General features: G+C 38.6%; 1 protein-coding gene across 1 annotated transcript in view; it reads left to right on the forward strand.

Annotated features, from left to right (window-relative positions):
* Positions 1-796: 796 nt before the first annotated feature.
* LOC112978453 (semaphorin-5A) overlaps positions 797-17,437 on the forward strand; it is a gene marked incomplete at its 3' end in the record, with an annotated part of 148,053 nt that continues 131,412 nt past the window's right edge. The window contains exon 1 of the mRNA XM_026091979.1: positions 797-929. Within this exon, the coding sequence (XP_025947764.1) occupies positions 797-929 (133 nt within the window). The remainder of the gene's footprint in view (positions 930-17,437) is intronic.

A 17,437-nucleotide genomic window follows, 5' to 3' on the forward strand; every position in this document is an offset into this window, starting at 1 on the left:
TGGTGACTGGACAGGCCATCAACCTTTTTGATTGCCTTCTTAGACAGAAGCTCACAGGTGTTCTTCAGTTGTTAAACTAACAGAGTTTGAGACGACTGAAGCTCAATTATGTTCTACAGAAAAAGTGTTATATGTCTTCATGCCTCTGTAATGGAAACTGCATGTCTGCTACTGTTCTTTGAAGTCACTGGCAAAACTATTCTGTCAATGCAGAATTTTGTTTTTCTAGGTGCATCATTAGTTTTCAGTGTCTTAAGTGGAAGTAGCTTTGGCAAAAATGGCTTAGTCAAAGATGAAACAAGTACTTTTTTTTTTAGCAACAATTTGGTTATAGTCTTTTAAAATGGTCTTCATTTTTGAGATGAATTTTACTTTAAAAAGCACTGTTAAATTAGCTATATCTGAAAAAAAAAAAAGCTATGGTATATTATCTTTCCCCCATCCTCAAGTATGTCACAATTACATAATGAAACATTAAAAAAGAAAAGGGATGAGTAACAGTTTTTCAATGCTGCTGGACGATAAAAAGAAATAATCACTCCCAATGTATGTAACTGATGATAAATTTATGAAGTAATTGTGGAAGCAACTAATAGCAGACTTTTGAGGAGTCAAATTCTACATAGCGAGAAAATGATAATTTATTTTCATTTTAAACATAAAGAATTGCCTTTTTTTTTTCCTGTGGCAGTTGCTCTAGTGATTGTGCAAATTTCTTTGAAATCTCCAGGTCCTTTTCACACATGAATTCAAGAAGAGTTCCTACTTAAAAGAAGTGATTGCTGTGGAGGACAGCATGACCACCATGAAAGGAAGCTGCCTCCTTGCACTGCTGCTGGCAGGACTTGGGGTATTAGGAATATTGGAGTCAACAACAACAGAAGATACCCATTGCCACAGAGCTGAGCATCCGGTTATTGCATACAAAGGTACGGAGTAAATGCAAAAAATGTCCTTTCCTCTTCCTAACAAATTTTCCAGAAATAGGCTAAGGATTGTGTAGTCCCATTCCTGGAGACTTCTGTACTGTAAAATAGTATGAAAAAAATTGCATGCAGTGATATTATATAATCACGCTGACTATATTCCATACAGGTTAAACACAAGTTTACAAAGTTTGCTCACAATCTGGTGCTGAATGCGTCAGTTGAAGATGGATCATTTATTTTCCTCTGCAATTAAAATACAGAATTAGAATCATACTCTATTGGGATAGTTCAGGTTGGAGGGAAACCTCAGGAGGTCATTGAGTCCAACCTCTGCAGAGCTAGCTGTGAGATCGGACAAGGCTGCTCAGGGCTTTATGCAGTCTGGTCTCAAAAACCTCCAAGGATGGAGACTGCACAACCTCTCTGGGCAACCACAGCTTGACTGGTCTTATGGTGGAAAAGTTTTTTCCTTGTAGCTAGTCTGAACCTCATATTTCAACCCTGGCCTGTTGTCTCTTGCCCTGCCGCCATGTACCACTGTGAAAATCTTGTTTTCATCTTCTTGATAACTTAATAGGTTTTGGAAACTGCTATTAGGGCCCCCTCACAGCCTTCTCTTCTCTAGACTGACCAAGTCCGATTCCTCCAGCCTCTCCTTGTACCTTAGGTGCTCCAGGTGTTGGCCTTCTTGTTGGTCCTTCACTGAACTCATTTCAGTTTATCAACACCCCTGTTGGAGTGGGAGGCCCAAAACTGGATGCAGTATCCTAGATGCTTCTAGTGATTTTATAATCTCTCCCCTTGATCCTGTTTCCATGAACAGGCCATGCTYCTGTTAATACAGCCCAGGATGCTGTTGGCCTTCTCTGCTCTGATGACAAATCCTGTCCTTTTATTACAGAAGGCAGTCAGGTTGGCCAGGCATGATTTACCCTTGGTAAATCCATGCTGACTGTTCCCAGTCACCTTCTCCTTCATATGTCCATAAAAGTGTATTCCAAGAGGACTAACTGACTTTCTCAGGAACTGAAGTGAGACTGACTGGCGTGTAGTTCCCACATTTGTTTTCATGCAGTCACTGTGGACCATCCCCAATTTCTGTGACTTTGTGGAGATGGAGAGTGGCCACTTCTCTCAAAACCCATGGACGGAGCCTGACTGGCCCCATGGATTTGTATGGACTGAGTTCATGCAAGTCATCCCTGACTCAATACACTGCCACTGCTGGTAGTTCTTGAACCCTTGCACTAAACACGTTGTGAGTGGTCTGGGGAGACCTTGTTGGTGAAGACTGAGACAGAGAAGGTATTGAGTACCTCAGCCTTATCTGTATCTGCTGGCACTCTATCACCTGCCCAATTCAGCAGCACTCATGTTTTCCTTGTTCATTTTTTTATTACTATTGTAGCAATAGAAACTCTTCTTGTTGCCTGCAATGTGCCTTGCAACTCTCAACTCTAGTTTAATTTTGGCTTATCTTGACACCATTCTTACGTGTCCAGGCAGTGTTTCTAAATTCCTTGTTGGTAGCCTGTCCTTGCTTCCACCTCATGTATACTGCCTTTTTGCATTGGAATTCCATCACGAGTYCCCTGTTTAGCCAGGCCAGTGTCTTAATAAATGTGCTTGTCTTCCCAGGTATTGACACAGATGGTCTTTCCAATTGGAGGGGGCAGTACATAAAAACTTGAAGCATTTAATGACTAATCTGAATTTTTATTTATTTGAATTGAGGTTTTTCCATTAGTATAGCAATTTAAAAAGAGCATTACGGTTTAAAAAGTTTGTGTCTGTAAAAAGAGTAAGCGTAATTTTTATCATAACACATACAAAAAGTTGTAAATTAAAGTAGCACAGATGAATTCTGGCATTTACCTGCTTAAGCATTCACACTTAAGAACTAAGCATTCATTGCATGTATATTTTTTTTGTATGTAACTGCAAAAGCAAATAATTGAGACTCATTACTACAGCAACATGCTGAAAGTTGATTAGAAATGGTTTATGAATCTGACACTGTCCATAAATTTCAGCCAGCATTTAGGAAAGTAGCTTGAATTTAGCACAATCCTCCTTTTATGGCCTTTATTGTTCCCTGTCATATTTAATTTCTAGTGGTGTCCTTCCAGTTATAAGTTAATTATGCTAAGGTTCATTGGCTTTGGATTGGGGATGGAGACCTTCTCTGTCATCTTGTTTCAGTTGTATCTTCTGGTGTAGCCACATAGTGTCACAGTTAGAGTTTACTGAGCAGCAATTACGTTTTATTGTAAAGATCCCAAAGGTTTTTTGCATTCTGTGTTTGGAGTGTAAAGAACGCTTTCTAAATATATATGGGAAGCAGAAATATGTAGAAACATCTGTTTTCAGACTGTTAATGTAAGATTTCTGATAAGATTTTCAATGCTAGACCCTCTCTTGACCTTTGCAGTAGAAATCTCATCAATCAGTACATATCCATGACATGTCTTAGCTTTTATGAACTGGCATATCTTTAAAAAAAAAAAAATCTTTCACTAAAAAAAGCTCTGACAAGCTGTAGCTCATATACAACAGAATAATCTTTAGGGAACCTTCAGCAAATCCTAAGTAGTATGTGTAGAGGCATAGCTGCAATGCAGTATACAATATGTGATAGCTAGGTAACATAGCTGGTGTAGGCACATGGCAATTCACTAGTAATTGCAGGGCTGCTAGTTTAGGGAAAACAGAAGAAGACAACAGACCAAAGGAAAAGGTGACTAAGAGGCTTTTCTTTGAAGCTATATGTTAGGAATGGACTAATGGACACTTGGTTGAGGTATCAAGGTATGAAAAAGAGGTATGTGTGGGAAGAACTACTTGTGAATGAGTACTGCCTTAGGAGTTTTATGATGTTGCCATGAAACAGTTTTGGCAGGGCTCAACCAGCCCTCTTCCTGATTGCTGTATTCCTCCTGCAGTATTTAATAACTTTATTAATGCCCACAGGAAAATGACTCGCCATAGCTGTTGGCAGTATTGGTGCTGCTGGAGCAATGCAGGGTCCTGAAATCAAGTGTCAACAACTAAGAAACTTATTAGTTGACTGCCAAACTGATCTCCCATTCTGTAAACTTATCTTATAATGATATCAGATCTGCCAGTGCTAAATGCTCTGCAGGGTGTTGAGCACCAACAAAGGCCGAGTATGATTGTTACTGTGCGGTAGGTACTTTTTTGAACTCTAGTGCTAACTTTACAGAGATATCAACTCTTTTGTTTTATTTATAACTGACTAAAGCCATTTTTTGTAGTTTTGGGTATGCCAAAATAGCAATATATTTATTTGATCTGTCTTCCTTTGGGAGGACTATGCAAAACATGGAAGATGGACTATAAACTATTATATGAAACTAATGGAGTGAGAATCTGCTGTAGCGTATGGATGAACAGCTGCAAAAAACTAATAAAAAGAAAAAGTAGTCCCCAGGAGTTGTTGTGATGAAATATGGAAAGGGAGCATATCTCTTGAAAGAGCTTACTTTTTGTCCCACTGCCCATCAAAAACTACTCAGTTGCGTGATGATCCTGTCAAGCTACCTTTTGTAGAAAGGTATATACTATTTCTATCACTGATTTTCTCAGCCAAACATTTTTAGCTGAAAGACTCTGATATATCTTCTGATATCAAATGGCAAGAATCCCACCTGCCAGTTGAGAATCTTTATTCAAATATTCAGTTTTCCAGTCAAAGAGGAAAGGAAATAGAAGTTGCAGAAGTAGGGGAGTCATACACACATTCAGTGGATTTTCTACATGACCTAAAAATCTCTTTCATTGTATTTGTTTTACATACATGGTAGTAATAATCCTGGTGTAAATTGTTCATCTGCATAATTAATGTTATGWATATATCATGAACCTTTTAAACCTCCCAGGAACTAAAACAACAAATAAGAAAGCCTATTCTAGTCATGAGCATGTTTCAACTCTAAAATTCTGTCTTAGGTCTTTTCTAGAATAGAAGAAGGCACTTTGTGTCTCAGTGGTAAACTGGAAATTTCCTTTTCTGGTTGTTTAAAATTGGTGGGAACTTTTACAGGGATGGGGTTTATAAAAAGCAGACCTCTAAGTATGGGATGAGTTGAAAGGATCAGCCCCTGCAGTGTGCAGTCTGGTGTATGTTATGTGATGGGAGTAACCAGGATGATGCATAGTCCCCCTTTTAAGACCCCTCTCTTTCCAAGAATGTGTCTGCCTCTACACATGCAAATGTGTGTTTCCCTGCTGAAATTGAGGCCTTTTTTTTTTTTTTTTGAAAATTCTGTCTGCATGTTACACACCTGTACTAAGATTGCTCAAATCTGTAAGTGAAGAAGTAAATAGAGACATTGGAATCAAGAGGTTGTAAAACCTGTGCATGTTGGAGATTTGGGTACAAGGACACAAAGTCCAGGTGACTGAATAGACAGGTAGAGAGACAAACTGTAAGATTATTTGTCTGTGCATATGTTTATATATGTTTACAATGCATAAATATATTTATGCTTGAAATAAGAGTTTAGAAAGAAAAAGACATGAAATAAGCTGGTCATTAAAGATAGAAAGCAAATGATAGAGCATTACAATTTTTATTAAATATTATTTCATCTGGTTATGCTTTTATGTCCACAGAGAAATTGAAATGTTAACTGTGTAAAGTGTATTGTGGTTTATTGATGGCCAGCTTGTTCATTTCTTGGAAAAATGTGCCTGCTTAATATACTAAAGGGACGTATTTAACATAAATAGTTAGAAAAGGCTATTGAAAACAAGCTTCCTGTGGGTATGATAAGTGAGGAGTAAATCATATGCAGACAGTGCTTAGAAAAATAATGAAGAGGTCTATGGAAAAAGCAAAAACTGTTTATCAAAGTATATTCTTATGCAAAAAACAAAGTGAAACAGTAGACTAATGCTTGTCTAAATCTTTCCACAGGTTTCAAAGCTCTTAGCCTTCCGCTCTACAGAAACTCTGTGGTGGATAGAGGTGGTGTTTTATTACCGATTAAAAACAAAGAACAAAACCCATAAAAGTAGTTGTACTGGCACCTTGTTCCCCTCCCCCTATACACACACATCTGCTGAACTTTGAATCTATCAGACCTATCAAAACTCACAAATTCAACTGAAGACTCACGATGCAGACAGACACCTTCCATTAGGTAGAACTGAAGGGACCATACCAACTGCTTAGCACTGTCTTTTTTTGCAGGTTACCATCCCAGTCCAGCTGCTAACAGTGCAATTTTCCTGCTTTATTTCAGGCAAACTTAGCTAAGTTACTGCAAACAATTTAAATTAATCAGATGATTTAACCTGGCTTATTTTGCATAAATAGGATAGTAATAGCTGATGAGACTGCTCCACTGGTAGAGCAGTGTGTGTGGTGAGAGATGTGGGGTGTGTTGTTGATAGATTTGTGATGTATATTTTAACAGTTCTGGGATGCAGGGTCTCATTTGTATTTATTAGGAAAAGAGGGTAACAATAAGCTGGAAAAAATTTACCCAGCTCCAGTTTCAGGGGTGAAATTGTTCATATTGGCTCTCCTGCATTTCAACAGCATAAAGTCTAATTGCTTAGGCTTTCCTATAGAAATAAAAAACAATTGTGTACTCGATTGAATTTTATTTCATGTACAGGTTATAGTTGAGATCGTCTGCTCTGGGGCAGATCTCATTCTTTTAAACTCTCATAAAGTAAACAGGATTTAAGACAGTGCTATCACAGCAGAAGAAGAATGGGTGACATTTTTAGAAACTGTGTTTAGTGATATTTTAAATACATGTTGTGCTGTGTGGAGGTTATCTGTTGAATAAACATCTCAAAAATAACATGAAGTCTCAATCCATAGAAGAAACAAAAATAAACCCTTCACTTCTACTTGAGGTTAACCAGAAGAGAAAAATAGTGTAGTTATTTTTTGATTTCTTGGTTCAGGAAACCTACAAAATATATGTCTAACCACCATAGAATTCCCTCACTTGGTGTTTGTCTAAGTAATACAGAGTCAGTACGTCTCTCTTCTCATTTTATCATGTGGATTTGTATATGGAGCGCATGCACTTAACGTGTGCCAAGAGGAAATAACTTGTGGGCTGAATGAAAAAGGATACGTGCTGTATGAACTGGTTTTTATTTGCATTCTCTTTTCTTTCCCCTAATCTTGTTGCAAACTACTGTTTAAACTAATAGTAGTCTACTAAGCTATTCAGTTTTTATTGTCCCTCCCTGCCCCCCCTCCTTTCCTCTGGTATTCAAAAATACCTTTTAAAGACCTCCTGCTAACTTCAGCAGTGGGATTGAGGTGTGCTGCTTTCCACCCCCTGTCCTCCTTGGAGTTTATTCTTTAAATAAAGATGATTCATCAATGGAGAAGAGTTGTTTGCGGGATACTACAACTTGGGTTTGTCCAGACAACAGGACTACGAGATTGCTTGCGCTGCCCTGCCAGGGACCAGCCCCTCTTAACAAGGAAAACAACTCCTCCTCCAGTTACATCTTTTTATATAAATATATATATGGCTGATTTCTTCACTGTGCTCCTTAATATGTTTGGATCATTGGAACTTTGTGCTTGTTAGAGGCAGAAAGAGCGAAGGGCTGCTGCAGCATTATGTTATCTACACACAGCAATCAGATGGAGTTAGAATTTATTTTTTTCTTCAGAGGATATACATTTTTAATGGAGATGGGCATTTTTACTGAAAGGTTGCAAAAGATAGGTTCCAAACTGCAGTATGTTAAAGAAGCAGCTCAGCCACCAGGAAATAAGGCTCCTAAGCAGCTGAGGATCTCTCCTTTTCTAAACCTCCAGTGTGTTTAAAGAGAACATGAAACACACTATCGCTTCAAGTTTCTCCCCTCCCCCTTTTTTTTTCTACCAGTCAGTTTTGTGGGGTTTTTTTTTTGTTTTTTTTTTTTAGGTGTTTAAAGTACTTGGTATCCCTTCTTTGGATGGCTGTCAGTTTTGAATATGCTACTGGTCTTACCCCCTTGGAGAAGCCATTAATGACGCATATCCACTGTTTCTAAAGCCTCTGGCACAGGGTGAATTATGTTTTGCTGAAGAGTTAAGTTCTCTGTGCATCATCTCCACTTTGGTTCATATGAATTCAGTTCTCCACCCTCTTCAGGGACTACATTGCAATATGTGCAAAGCTAGCTAGTGTTTCCTAAAGAAAGAGAGCATGTAGATGGCTAAGTTAACATTGGACAAGTAATAGGTAGAAAGTCTGCACTCTTAACTTGCCTTGGCATAACTCGTGTCCATCTCTTCACTGTGCTCCTGGCTGTGTGATCCTAATAGCCCTGCACGAAGCAGGAGGTATGTTCTTTAGAGCTAGGGAACATGTGGGCCCCATCACTGTCTAGTGTAGCAGCATGGCTGGACCAGCCTCTCAAAGCAGCAGCAGATGTTCTTCTCTTGCACTGGAGAGTTCAACATTAGCTTTCACAAGAAACATCTTTAATTCAGTCCTTCCTGGTGACTTCTACTGAAGTAACCTAGCCTGTTAGTTCATTACAGATGACAGCATTTGCAGTTACTGGCCTTCTGATGCAGGGCCATTTGGTATTTTTATACTTGGTAGTGACCAATTCCTGCAAAGGCTAGTTCTGGTTTTCCTACTGGCTAGTGCAATCCTGCTTTTGTCCGTTCTGCATAGTATTTTGACTAGTTTGATGGGGTGTCTCTTATCCTCTGTGGCGCCTGCTGTCTTTATCGCTTGTCACTTGAAGGTAGTCTTTTGTTGGCTACTGCATCAGCTGAGATATCTGAGGAAATCCTGGCCCATCCTTTTGCCTTGCCTGGAGCTCTGCAGTTTCTAGCAATCATACAGGTGTGGAGGAAAAGCATTTTTTAATTTTTCCTTTTTCTCCCAGGAGGAAAAAAAAGGAAAAGGTAATTATAAACTGTAAGACAAGCTGTGTGTGTGTTTATTCGACAGACTGAGGGGAAGCAGAGAAGCGTAGTCAGTGCTGCTTCAAAGTGACTTTGAGATGCTTTCTTTCCTGCCTCCCATCGGCAGCACTCGCTTGCTGTTGGCAGGAGTATGGGATGCTCAAGAGCAGCTGATTTTGTCTGGGTGACTGGACATGGAGGATACTCAAGTGTTGCATAGCAATTTCTCACATTCGGGTGAGACCATGCTTTGACTTGTCATAAGCTAACCTCTTTCCGCTAATAGTGCTTGGTTCAGTTTTGTTATGATGACTTTCTGGACAAAGAGACATGGCTGCTCTTTATCATTTCTGAGGATTAGGAGCTCACCATTTCACAGCCAGCTCCACAGTGCATCCACTAAATTAGTTAATAATGACAAAAAGCTGTAACTTGACAGTGCCCTTTACTATAAAAATCATTCTTAAAAGATTGCTATCCTGTTGCTTGTGGGGTTGTGGGTTTTTTTCCTCGTTCTCCCTCTCCCTCAGGGCTTTTCTTTTTGACTTTGTTTTTTTGTGTGTGTGTGTTTTGGGGCGTGGAGGTGGGGATATTCCACTTTAAAGTCCTGGCTCCAAACTCTTACCAAGACTAATGTCAGGCTTTGCCTTCTTTGCCCTTTGTGTTACAACGTGACTTATTTTGTTGCTCTTTTTTTTTTTTTTTTTTTTTGCATTGAATACCTTCAAACCCAAAGACAACATTTCAAGAGCTGTAGTCTTGGATAGAATTGATAGAATCAAGAAATTTCATGATGCTAAGAAACTGTAAGTAAAGAAGTTTAGTTTTGTCATGCCAACATAAATAAGAATGTGTCATTGCAAGGCAGGGTCAGTTCCAGAAACAAGGTCTTACTAATTGAAACAGATTTTTTCCAACTCTCTATAGATGACTGACTTTATGCTTCTCCTCTTCCCTATAACAAATAAATAAAAACTGAGCAGGTTTCTTTAGGAAATGCCCCCTGTTGAGACCAAATACCAGTTTCCCCCTAACCGCAGAACATGATTTCCTTCAAAATAAATTTGAAGGCCAGTTGCCAAAGCCAGCTTTTAAATATCAGAACGTGGAAGACTGCGTTCCTCTGAAGAGAGGGCATGGCTAAGGGTGTTCGGTTAACCGTTTTGCACAGTCAGTACCTCTGCATCACTTTTTGGAAGTCAAGTAGTAACAGCGTAGGGTGCCAAAGCTAATAACTGACAGGAGGGGCTATGCTTAGCAGGAGGAAAATGCAGCCTGTGCTGGTCAAGGTGTGAAGTTGCTGGTTTTGCCTGCTTTGAAGTGCTGATTAGCAGAACCTCCCCAATGCAAAATAAATCTTTCTCTAGTGTGGGGAAGGACGGATGTAGAAAGTAGTGGACAAGTTTCCACATGTCCCAGTACAGCCAAGACTTACAGCACGGGTTTCGCAGCTCAGAGAAATCCTTATTTTGGTAATGTAGCTCATTTCCACCTATGCTGCTGAATGAGTCACTACCCCTGAGTGTGCATCAGCTAACCCACAAGATGCTTTACTGCATGACTTGGGCTAAAGTCTCTCCCTTGGTTCAGCCCCCTTCATTTCCTTTTTTTTTTTTCTTTCTCCTCAGAATTCTACAGAGGTTTCTCGCACCTTTTTTATAATTTTTAATTTTTCTTAGATCTCTTGCTTTGACTAGCTTTCTGTATTCTATCTTTCCCCTTTTTGGCTCTTAGATTATACATTTCAGGGTGTAGACCCATTTCTCATTTTTAGAGTTTGGACTGAGACATACTGTTAAGACTCAGTAATACCTCTGATGTCTACAGCAGGCTCCTTACACCTTCTTCTGGGCCACCTTGAGCCAGCTGCTGAAGCAAACAGGGTATTAAAACAGAAGTACTACTTCTAATATACAGAAGTAACTACTTACTGGTGTACAGAAGACTCATCCTAGCTGTGAACTCCAGTAGAGGTGACTCCTTAGTTGCCTGTAGAAACAGGACACCTGAAGTCTATATTACTGTTCTCCAGTTGCCTCTTTCTGTTGGGTTTGTTTTCTCCTCTAAGCACCCACTGCCTCTCAGCTCCTATCTATTGTATGGCCATGTGTATACGCAATTTAATAAAAGTAAGGATTACTAAATCTGCTCCTGACGGCTTCAGGAAAATTAAAAAAAAGTTGATTGACTGCTAGAAGGACAGCAATTTTGAATCAGTTCCCACCAGGAGCTGAAGAGTGAGGGAACAGGTTGCAATCCCCACAGTGTTTCTGCAGCAGTGGGCTTGAGTTTATGTCTCAAGGTCATGTCATTMAGGCTGCTACTTATAAATTTTTCACTGCAAAATGAGAAGAGTGAATATACGCAGTAAAGTAATGGAGGAAGGTTGATGTTCATGGGCAATCTGCAAGTAAAAAAACACAATTCAGTACTGCATTTATATGAATCGGGGGGAAAACTCAGATCTGAGCCCCAAAAAACAGATGTGTCCGTTTTCTCTTCCCTTCTTTTTCCTTAACTTTTAATTATTTTATTTTATTTTATTTTTTTTAAGGTAGCCTGCTGGCATGGTATTTTTAGTGGTTCCTAATTTGGGCAATTAGTAAATATTGGTAAGCTTTTTGCCTTAAAATGATCAATTTTTGTTTTGTTTTGTTTTGTTTCAATTTTTGGCTTACCTGACAGATTGTAAATCACTTTAGGATTATTGTTCAAAATATGGCTGAAAGGTTGGACAACTGAAAGTTTCTAAGCACAATTGTTGGCAACTTAAGCTGTTGTGAAACATATTTAGTTAATATTTTTAAGTGCCATGCTCTCCTCAGATGACTGGTACTGTATAATTGAAAAATATTGTAATATCAGGTACTCTGTGTTTGAGTCAAGGATTTGTTTCCTTAGAAGTGGGAAAAGTATGGTCAATGAGATGTCTGCAGTTGGCTAACATAACTTTGCAAAGCAGGATTTTTATTTTTTTTTTCTGGAGTGGTCTGAGACTCTAGTTTCCTACTGTTTCTGTGCATGAGAGAGAAAGAAAACTCAAAAGGGCTCTAATTGGTTATCATGGGTGATACTTTGTCATTGCTTAATTTCTGTAAAGCTCTTCACTAATTCTAAGTGTATAAAACCCCTGCTTGTAACACCGAAACCGCTTTCATCTAGGTGGGAGTTCGTCCTTTTTTCCTTGCACCTTCTTGTATTTGTATGCAATGCGTATGTTTGGACACTGAAACATAAACAGCTCCGAGCCTGTGTTCAGAAAAATAAGGAGTAAGTAGTCATTGTAGCAGATGTTACTGTCTTTTCCCTGAGGGCACAGACAGTCAGAACCCAAATTCCCTTTAATTATCCCAGTAATAGACACATGTGCACACGTAGGAACACAGAAATGTGTACTTCTGGCGGGGGAAGCTCTGCCGGGACAAAGAGAAGAGGAATGCGGGCTGGATGTTAGACCTTGAGACTTTGGAAGTTGGAGCAAACTGTAAAAGCAGGTCAAGGAATCAGGGCAGAGCAATTGCTGCGATGGCTCCCATCTCGCCGTGAGCGCTGTAAGCAAATTGCTGAGGCAACGGCTTTGTGAATAATGAGCAAACCAATGAAAAATATGAGGAGGAGGGTAGAAGGCAGTAAATTTAAGGTAGGTTTAAAACATGAGTTCAAGTTCTTCTGTGATACAGAACTTGTTTAAAGTGAAGAAACAGATACTTTAAGTATGCTTTATCTTCTATTTTTTCCATTAATAATAAACAAACTACTTATAACCCTGCCTTATTACCTCAGAAATTGTTCTGTAGCTTCTAATGGTTGTTTAATAAACAAAAGCCCAATAAGCAAGTGGTGAACTTACTGGTTTATAGTTTACAGAGGTTTATAGTCTTGGGATTTGTTTTGTTACAGATGATTTAAAGTGGCAAGGAGCTCCGGAAGCAGGTAAAGCTTCTAGATAAGGCAAGAGCTGCCTGTTTATTTATTTGCTTTTTGAGCCTTTGTAAGGAAAGGCAGGCTTCAGGAATGGGTTAGGTTGTGTTGGATGGTATAAGGAAGGCAGCTGCTTTATTTGCGAGCTGAAGAGATCTCCAGGAAACTCCTGGATCTTGAAAGGAAGCCAGAGTTTGGGAGTTGGTCTTTGTATATTTATTTATTTTTTTCTCCCTATAAACAAAGATGAGCTCTGATCTGCAGATGGAGATCTGACTTGTTTTCATGTTTCCAAATGTAGCATCGTAAGACATAAGAGGAATATTTTAGTTTGTGGTTACTGATTTAATCTTGCTGGGCAAAGCAGTAACTCCCGTAGTTTCTTTTTATGAAGGACTGGATTGCATTAGCTAACCTTGCATAAACAGTAGTCTTGCAGCGGTTTTATTTTTTCCTTGGAGGGAAAAAATGATGTTTTGTTTTGTTGTTTCTTCCTGGATCCCTATCTGAGAAACTGTACAGTTCTCCTTTACTGGCTAATCACCAGAATGTCTACTTTTTCAATGTATTGTCTAGATCAAAGAATATTYTTAATTTTAATAACAAATGTTCTTAATCTTCAACTTTATTAAATGTTGTGCATTAGCTACTATAAATGCATGTTCTTTTGTTTCCTGGTTACAATGGAAACATACCCTTAATTCTGTATTATTAAAGTCAATGGTGCAAGCAGCCCCAGTATGTCTTCTATATGGGGAGAGCTACATGCAACATCTTTTTCATTAAAATGCAGTACTGAGGATGTACTTATCTGTCCTAATCCTTTTGTTTTACAGAGAACCGTGAAACTTCATAAGCTGATGTCACTTTTCTGTGGTCGAGGTTATACTTTTCTCCGAATATCTTCCATCCACTCTATTTCTGGTGTACTCAGTTTTGACTATCAGAGCCTTCTGCTAGCACAGCCTGTTAGATTTGTGTTACATGCATGATCTGATCCTCCTTAGCCCTGACATCTGAAGGTTTGTACCATATATACAAAACAGTGGACATGCTGACCCTGTTCCAATCTCAGTAACAGGTGGACCACGAATTTCACTGGGGCTTTGGACCCAGATTATTCAGAAAACTTTTTTTTTTTTTCCATTACTCTCTCCTTCTGTTAGTTTTAAAATGTTAGATAGTTACTTTTTTTTTTTTTGTCCTTTTGATTAATGCAGTAGTTTGAGTCCTTTTGTTATACTAAAAATTTACAGAAGAGGARCCAGGTGTGCCTTCCTGGCCTGCAATTCATCCTGGTTGAGTATATATGTACTATATTATGTGTAAGAGAAATGGAAAAATATTTGCTGTGTTTATTACATTTAAATTGAGTTTTTTAAAATTTGCTTGTCTTTATTAATCTCAAACGAGAAGGCACTTTTAATGTTTTCATGGTAAATACACTCAACAGGAAACTCCTTTCTGGCCTGTTTTGCAACACAGTTAGGCTAGTATAGGTAGAGGACGAGTTTAGTCCAAAGAAATTAAAACTATGTAAAGAGTGACTTCTATTTGCATGGGTTTATACACTGTGAACCAGAAGTAGAACAAATTAGCTGTGGTGGAGTTTCGTGGCACCACAGCTGAAGCAGCCTGCTGGGTGGTTTGTTCAGTTTTACCTGTTTTTTTTTTCCCTGCTACAGTGACACACAGACAAACCCAGATGTCCTATGTACAATTTTGTTCACAGCTGCATTATTAGAAGTTCACTTGACAAAACAAACACCAGGATATGATARGTTATATTGTCACTTATATGTATGGAGTTATAAGTATTTTCTTCCAATTATTTACTTTTTTTCCTATTTAGAGCTCAAAATTATTTCAAACATGAAGTCACTGTACATGAGTGCTGAGCAACACGTACCTTGAATAAGTCCTAGAAAAACATTGATGTACTAAGCCTCAGCCCCTTTTGGATAAGTAGGGGTGAAATGCGATTGGTTTTAGATAAAGTATGGCTGTTCTTTGGCTGAATTTTCTTGAAGGAATTCTCTTTCTTTTTGGATAGTATTTGCTCATGTTTCCTTTCTTCCTTCTAGCTGTGATGCCTTTCTCCTTTCACCTGCTGTGAGTCAATGACTTGCTCTGCAAGAGCTGGAAAAGATGACTGGTGAAAGGAAATGTAAGAAAGAAAGCATATAGAGAAAAGTTGATTGCAAAAGATGAAAGAGGCTCTCACATGCCTGCCTTTCTCCTTTTTTTTTTCAGCACAGAGCAATGGTTGTTTTTATGAAGTTATTTTGAGTGAATTTCTTATTCATGGCAGTATTTATGTAATAATGGGAAGCTTAAAAGGAAAACTTAACAATCGCACTCATAGTGATACCAGCGATGCACAGAAATCATTCAGAACATCTTGTTCTTCTCAGCCCTCATTTAAAAATCGTTAGGGAAGGTGGCATACAGAAACGTCATGGCAGAAAGTTGACAAGTACATTGCACTGGGTCCTTGGAGAGGGGAGTGCTGCGAATACACCCCTGAACAGAGCGCACTGAAAGGGTGACCAGGTGGAGCTTCTCTTGCCAGCCATGACAGCCAACTTAATAGAGATCTCTGGGGTTAATAAGGCTGGCACCAGGGGTGACGTAACGGGGTCAGCGCGGCAGATCACAGCAGACACTTCTGCCTCTTCTTGTTGCCTTTGAAGATGATACCTGAGTAACATGAGTATCACAGGAATAAAAGATCTAAGTGACACTAAAACTGTTATACAGCTTTAGCAAGACTGGAATTATTGTATCATCCTGAGATAAAATCCCTTTGGCATGCAGTAGAATGCTTTAGTTTTCCTCTGGTCAGATTAGTGAATTTGTGGTACCAATGCCGCCCAGAGACTTCTGCTAATATTGCAAATCTAGTAGTTTTAAACAGTAGTATTTCTCTGCTAGCAGTTACTTCACTGCCCGTGTTTAACTTTGTGATCACTATTTGCACAAAAGGACACCATGACATGAGGTGCCTTATATCTATACCATAAACACTGCTGAAACTTTTGATATCTATGTTAATTTTTTAATGCAACTGGGAGTTCTCTATATCTGTCTTTTAACTTTGTTCTTTACCATGTAAGATCACTCCTGAATTCAGTTCTAAACATACCATTCTATTCTTACTGGTGTTTTCTCAATTTGTTTTACTGTTTACTGTAGCTCTACTTGTCTTTGAAGGGCTGAATGATGAAACTAAGTTTAGAGATGGCTTTGTTTCATTTACAAAGAAATATAGAGGTCAGCAGCCCTTGGCAAGTCCCTGAACAATGTGAACCGAACAAGCCACAGCCTGTTGGGTAGACATTAATTGTAAAGTAAGATTGAGACAAATTGCTGGACTTTCATTATTCAGACAAGTATCTAATGTTGTCCTGCCCAGCTTTGATCATTAACCTCGTTTGTCTATAAAGTTCTTTAGGAGACTCTCTTGACCTTTATTACAAGGGCAGTGGCCTTCAGTGTGTTTGCTTTGCCATAGGTTTATGAGCCATGGCAAACTTTCCCATTAAATCTAAGCTATTCAAAACAAACAAACAAACAAACAAAAAAAACAACCACACCCTGAAACACCCAGGAAAACGCACTGTGATTCACAGCATATGAAAAGGGAACCGCGGCTTTCTCAGAATTTCCAGCTCTTTCAATATCCGTATCTTTTAAGTCCATAAGAAAACATGCATTTTATTTCAGGAGTATTTTCAAGTTGTAAGTCCTGCAGATTTCAGTCGTATATTAATGATTTTTTTTATTTACTGATAATTGATAGATATGTGTTATGGTTGTATTGAAAGGGCCCAGCATATGTTGGAGTCCAGTTGCTGTCATGATTGTACATATGCAACAATACGCTTTTGCACAGACAGCTTAAAGTCAGAGACTGATGTCTGCAAAACAGTAAATGTGCATGTTTATCTTGAAAACAAAACAAAACAAAACAAAAAACCCACCAGAATGAAGGTGTGTCTGAGCAAATGTTTTCACTATCAGGAGTAAGAAGAGAGGGTAATGGAAGGGCTAAGTATTTTAGTGTGTTACACTAGCTGGGAGCAGAGAAAGGGGAGGGGGACATCAGGACCAGGAGAGCTGCAATTGGAAAGGGGAGGGACTGCGGCAGTTTGTCATATGCTTTTCTGGGATCAGCAGGCAGTACAATTAGGCTGCATATCAGCAGGCAGCAAAATTAACTTGCACATTTATTTGTGGAACTGTTGTAGTATATAAAATCTGTAGCTGTGTTACCTTATAAAGCATGTCATGTTGCACCTGCCAGAAAACCATTAATTAAGTGAAACTATTATTACTCATTATGTAACCTTGAGTTTTTAAATCAAAGGAAAATATTTGATAGTCCTTTAATAGCTTCTTATTCATCTCTGACTCTAAGGAGATAATTCTTATCAAAACTGAAAGATCATGTTTCACATATGGCTCTTCAGCTATATTTTACTGTTTAGATAGTAATAAATCTGAAATTATTCTGTTAATTTAATTACTTGAATTTTCAGTAGTGTAACTGGAAACAGAATTTCCCCAATATGATTTTATTGTTACAATTTAGTGGGGTTTTGTTTGGATGTACTTTTTTCTTGCTTTCTAGAAAAAGTTTTCCCTTACAGAAATGTCACAAAAGTTATAACTTTTTCCC

The sequence above is a fragment of the Apteryx rowi genome, unplaced genomic scaffold (genome assembly GCF_003343035.1).
Source record: "Apteryx rowi isolate R43461 unplaced genomic scaffold, aptRow1 scaffold_939, whole genome shotgun sequence".
In the NCBI taxonomy this organism is placed as follows: Eukaryota; Metazoa; Chordata; class Aves; order Apterygiformes; family Apterygidae; genus Apteryx; species Apteryx rowi.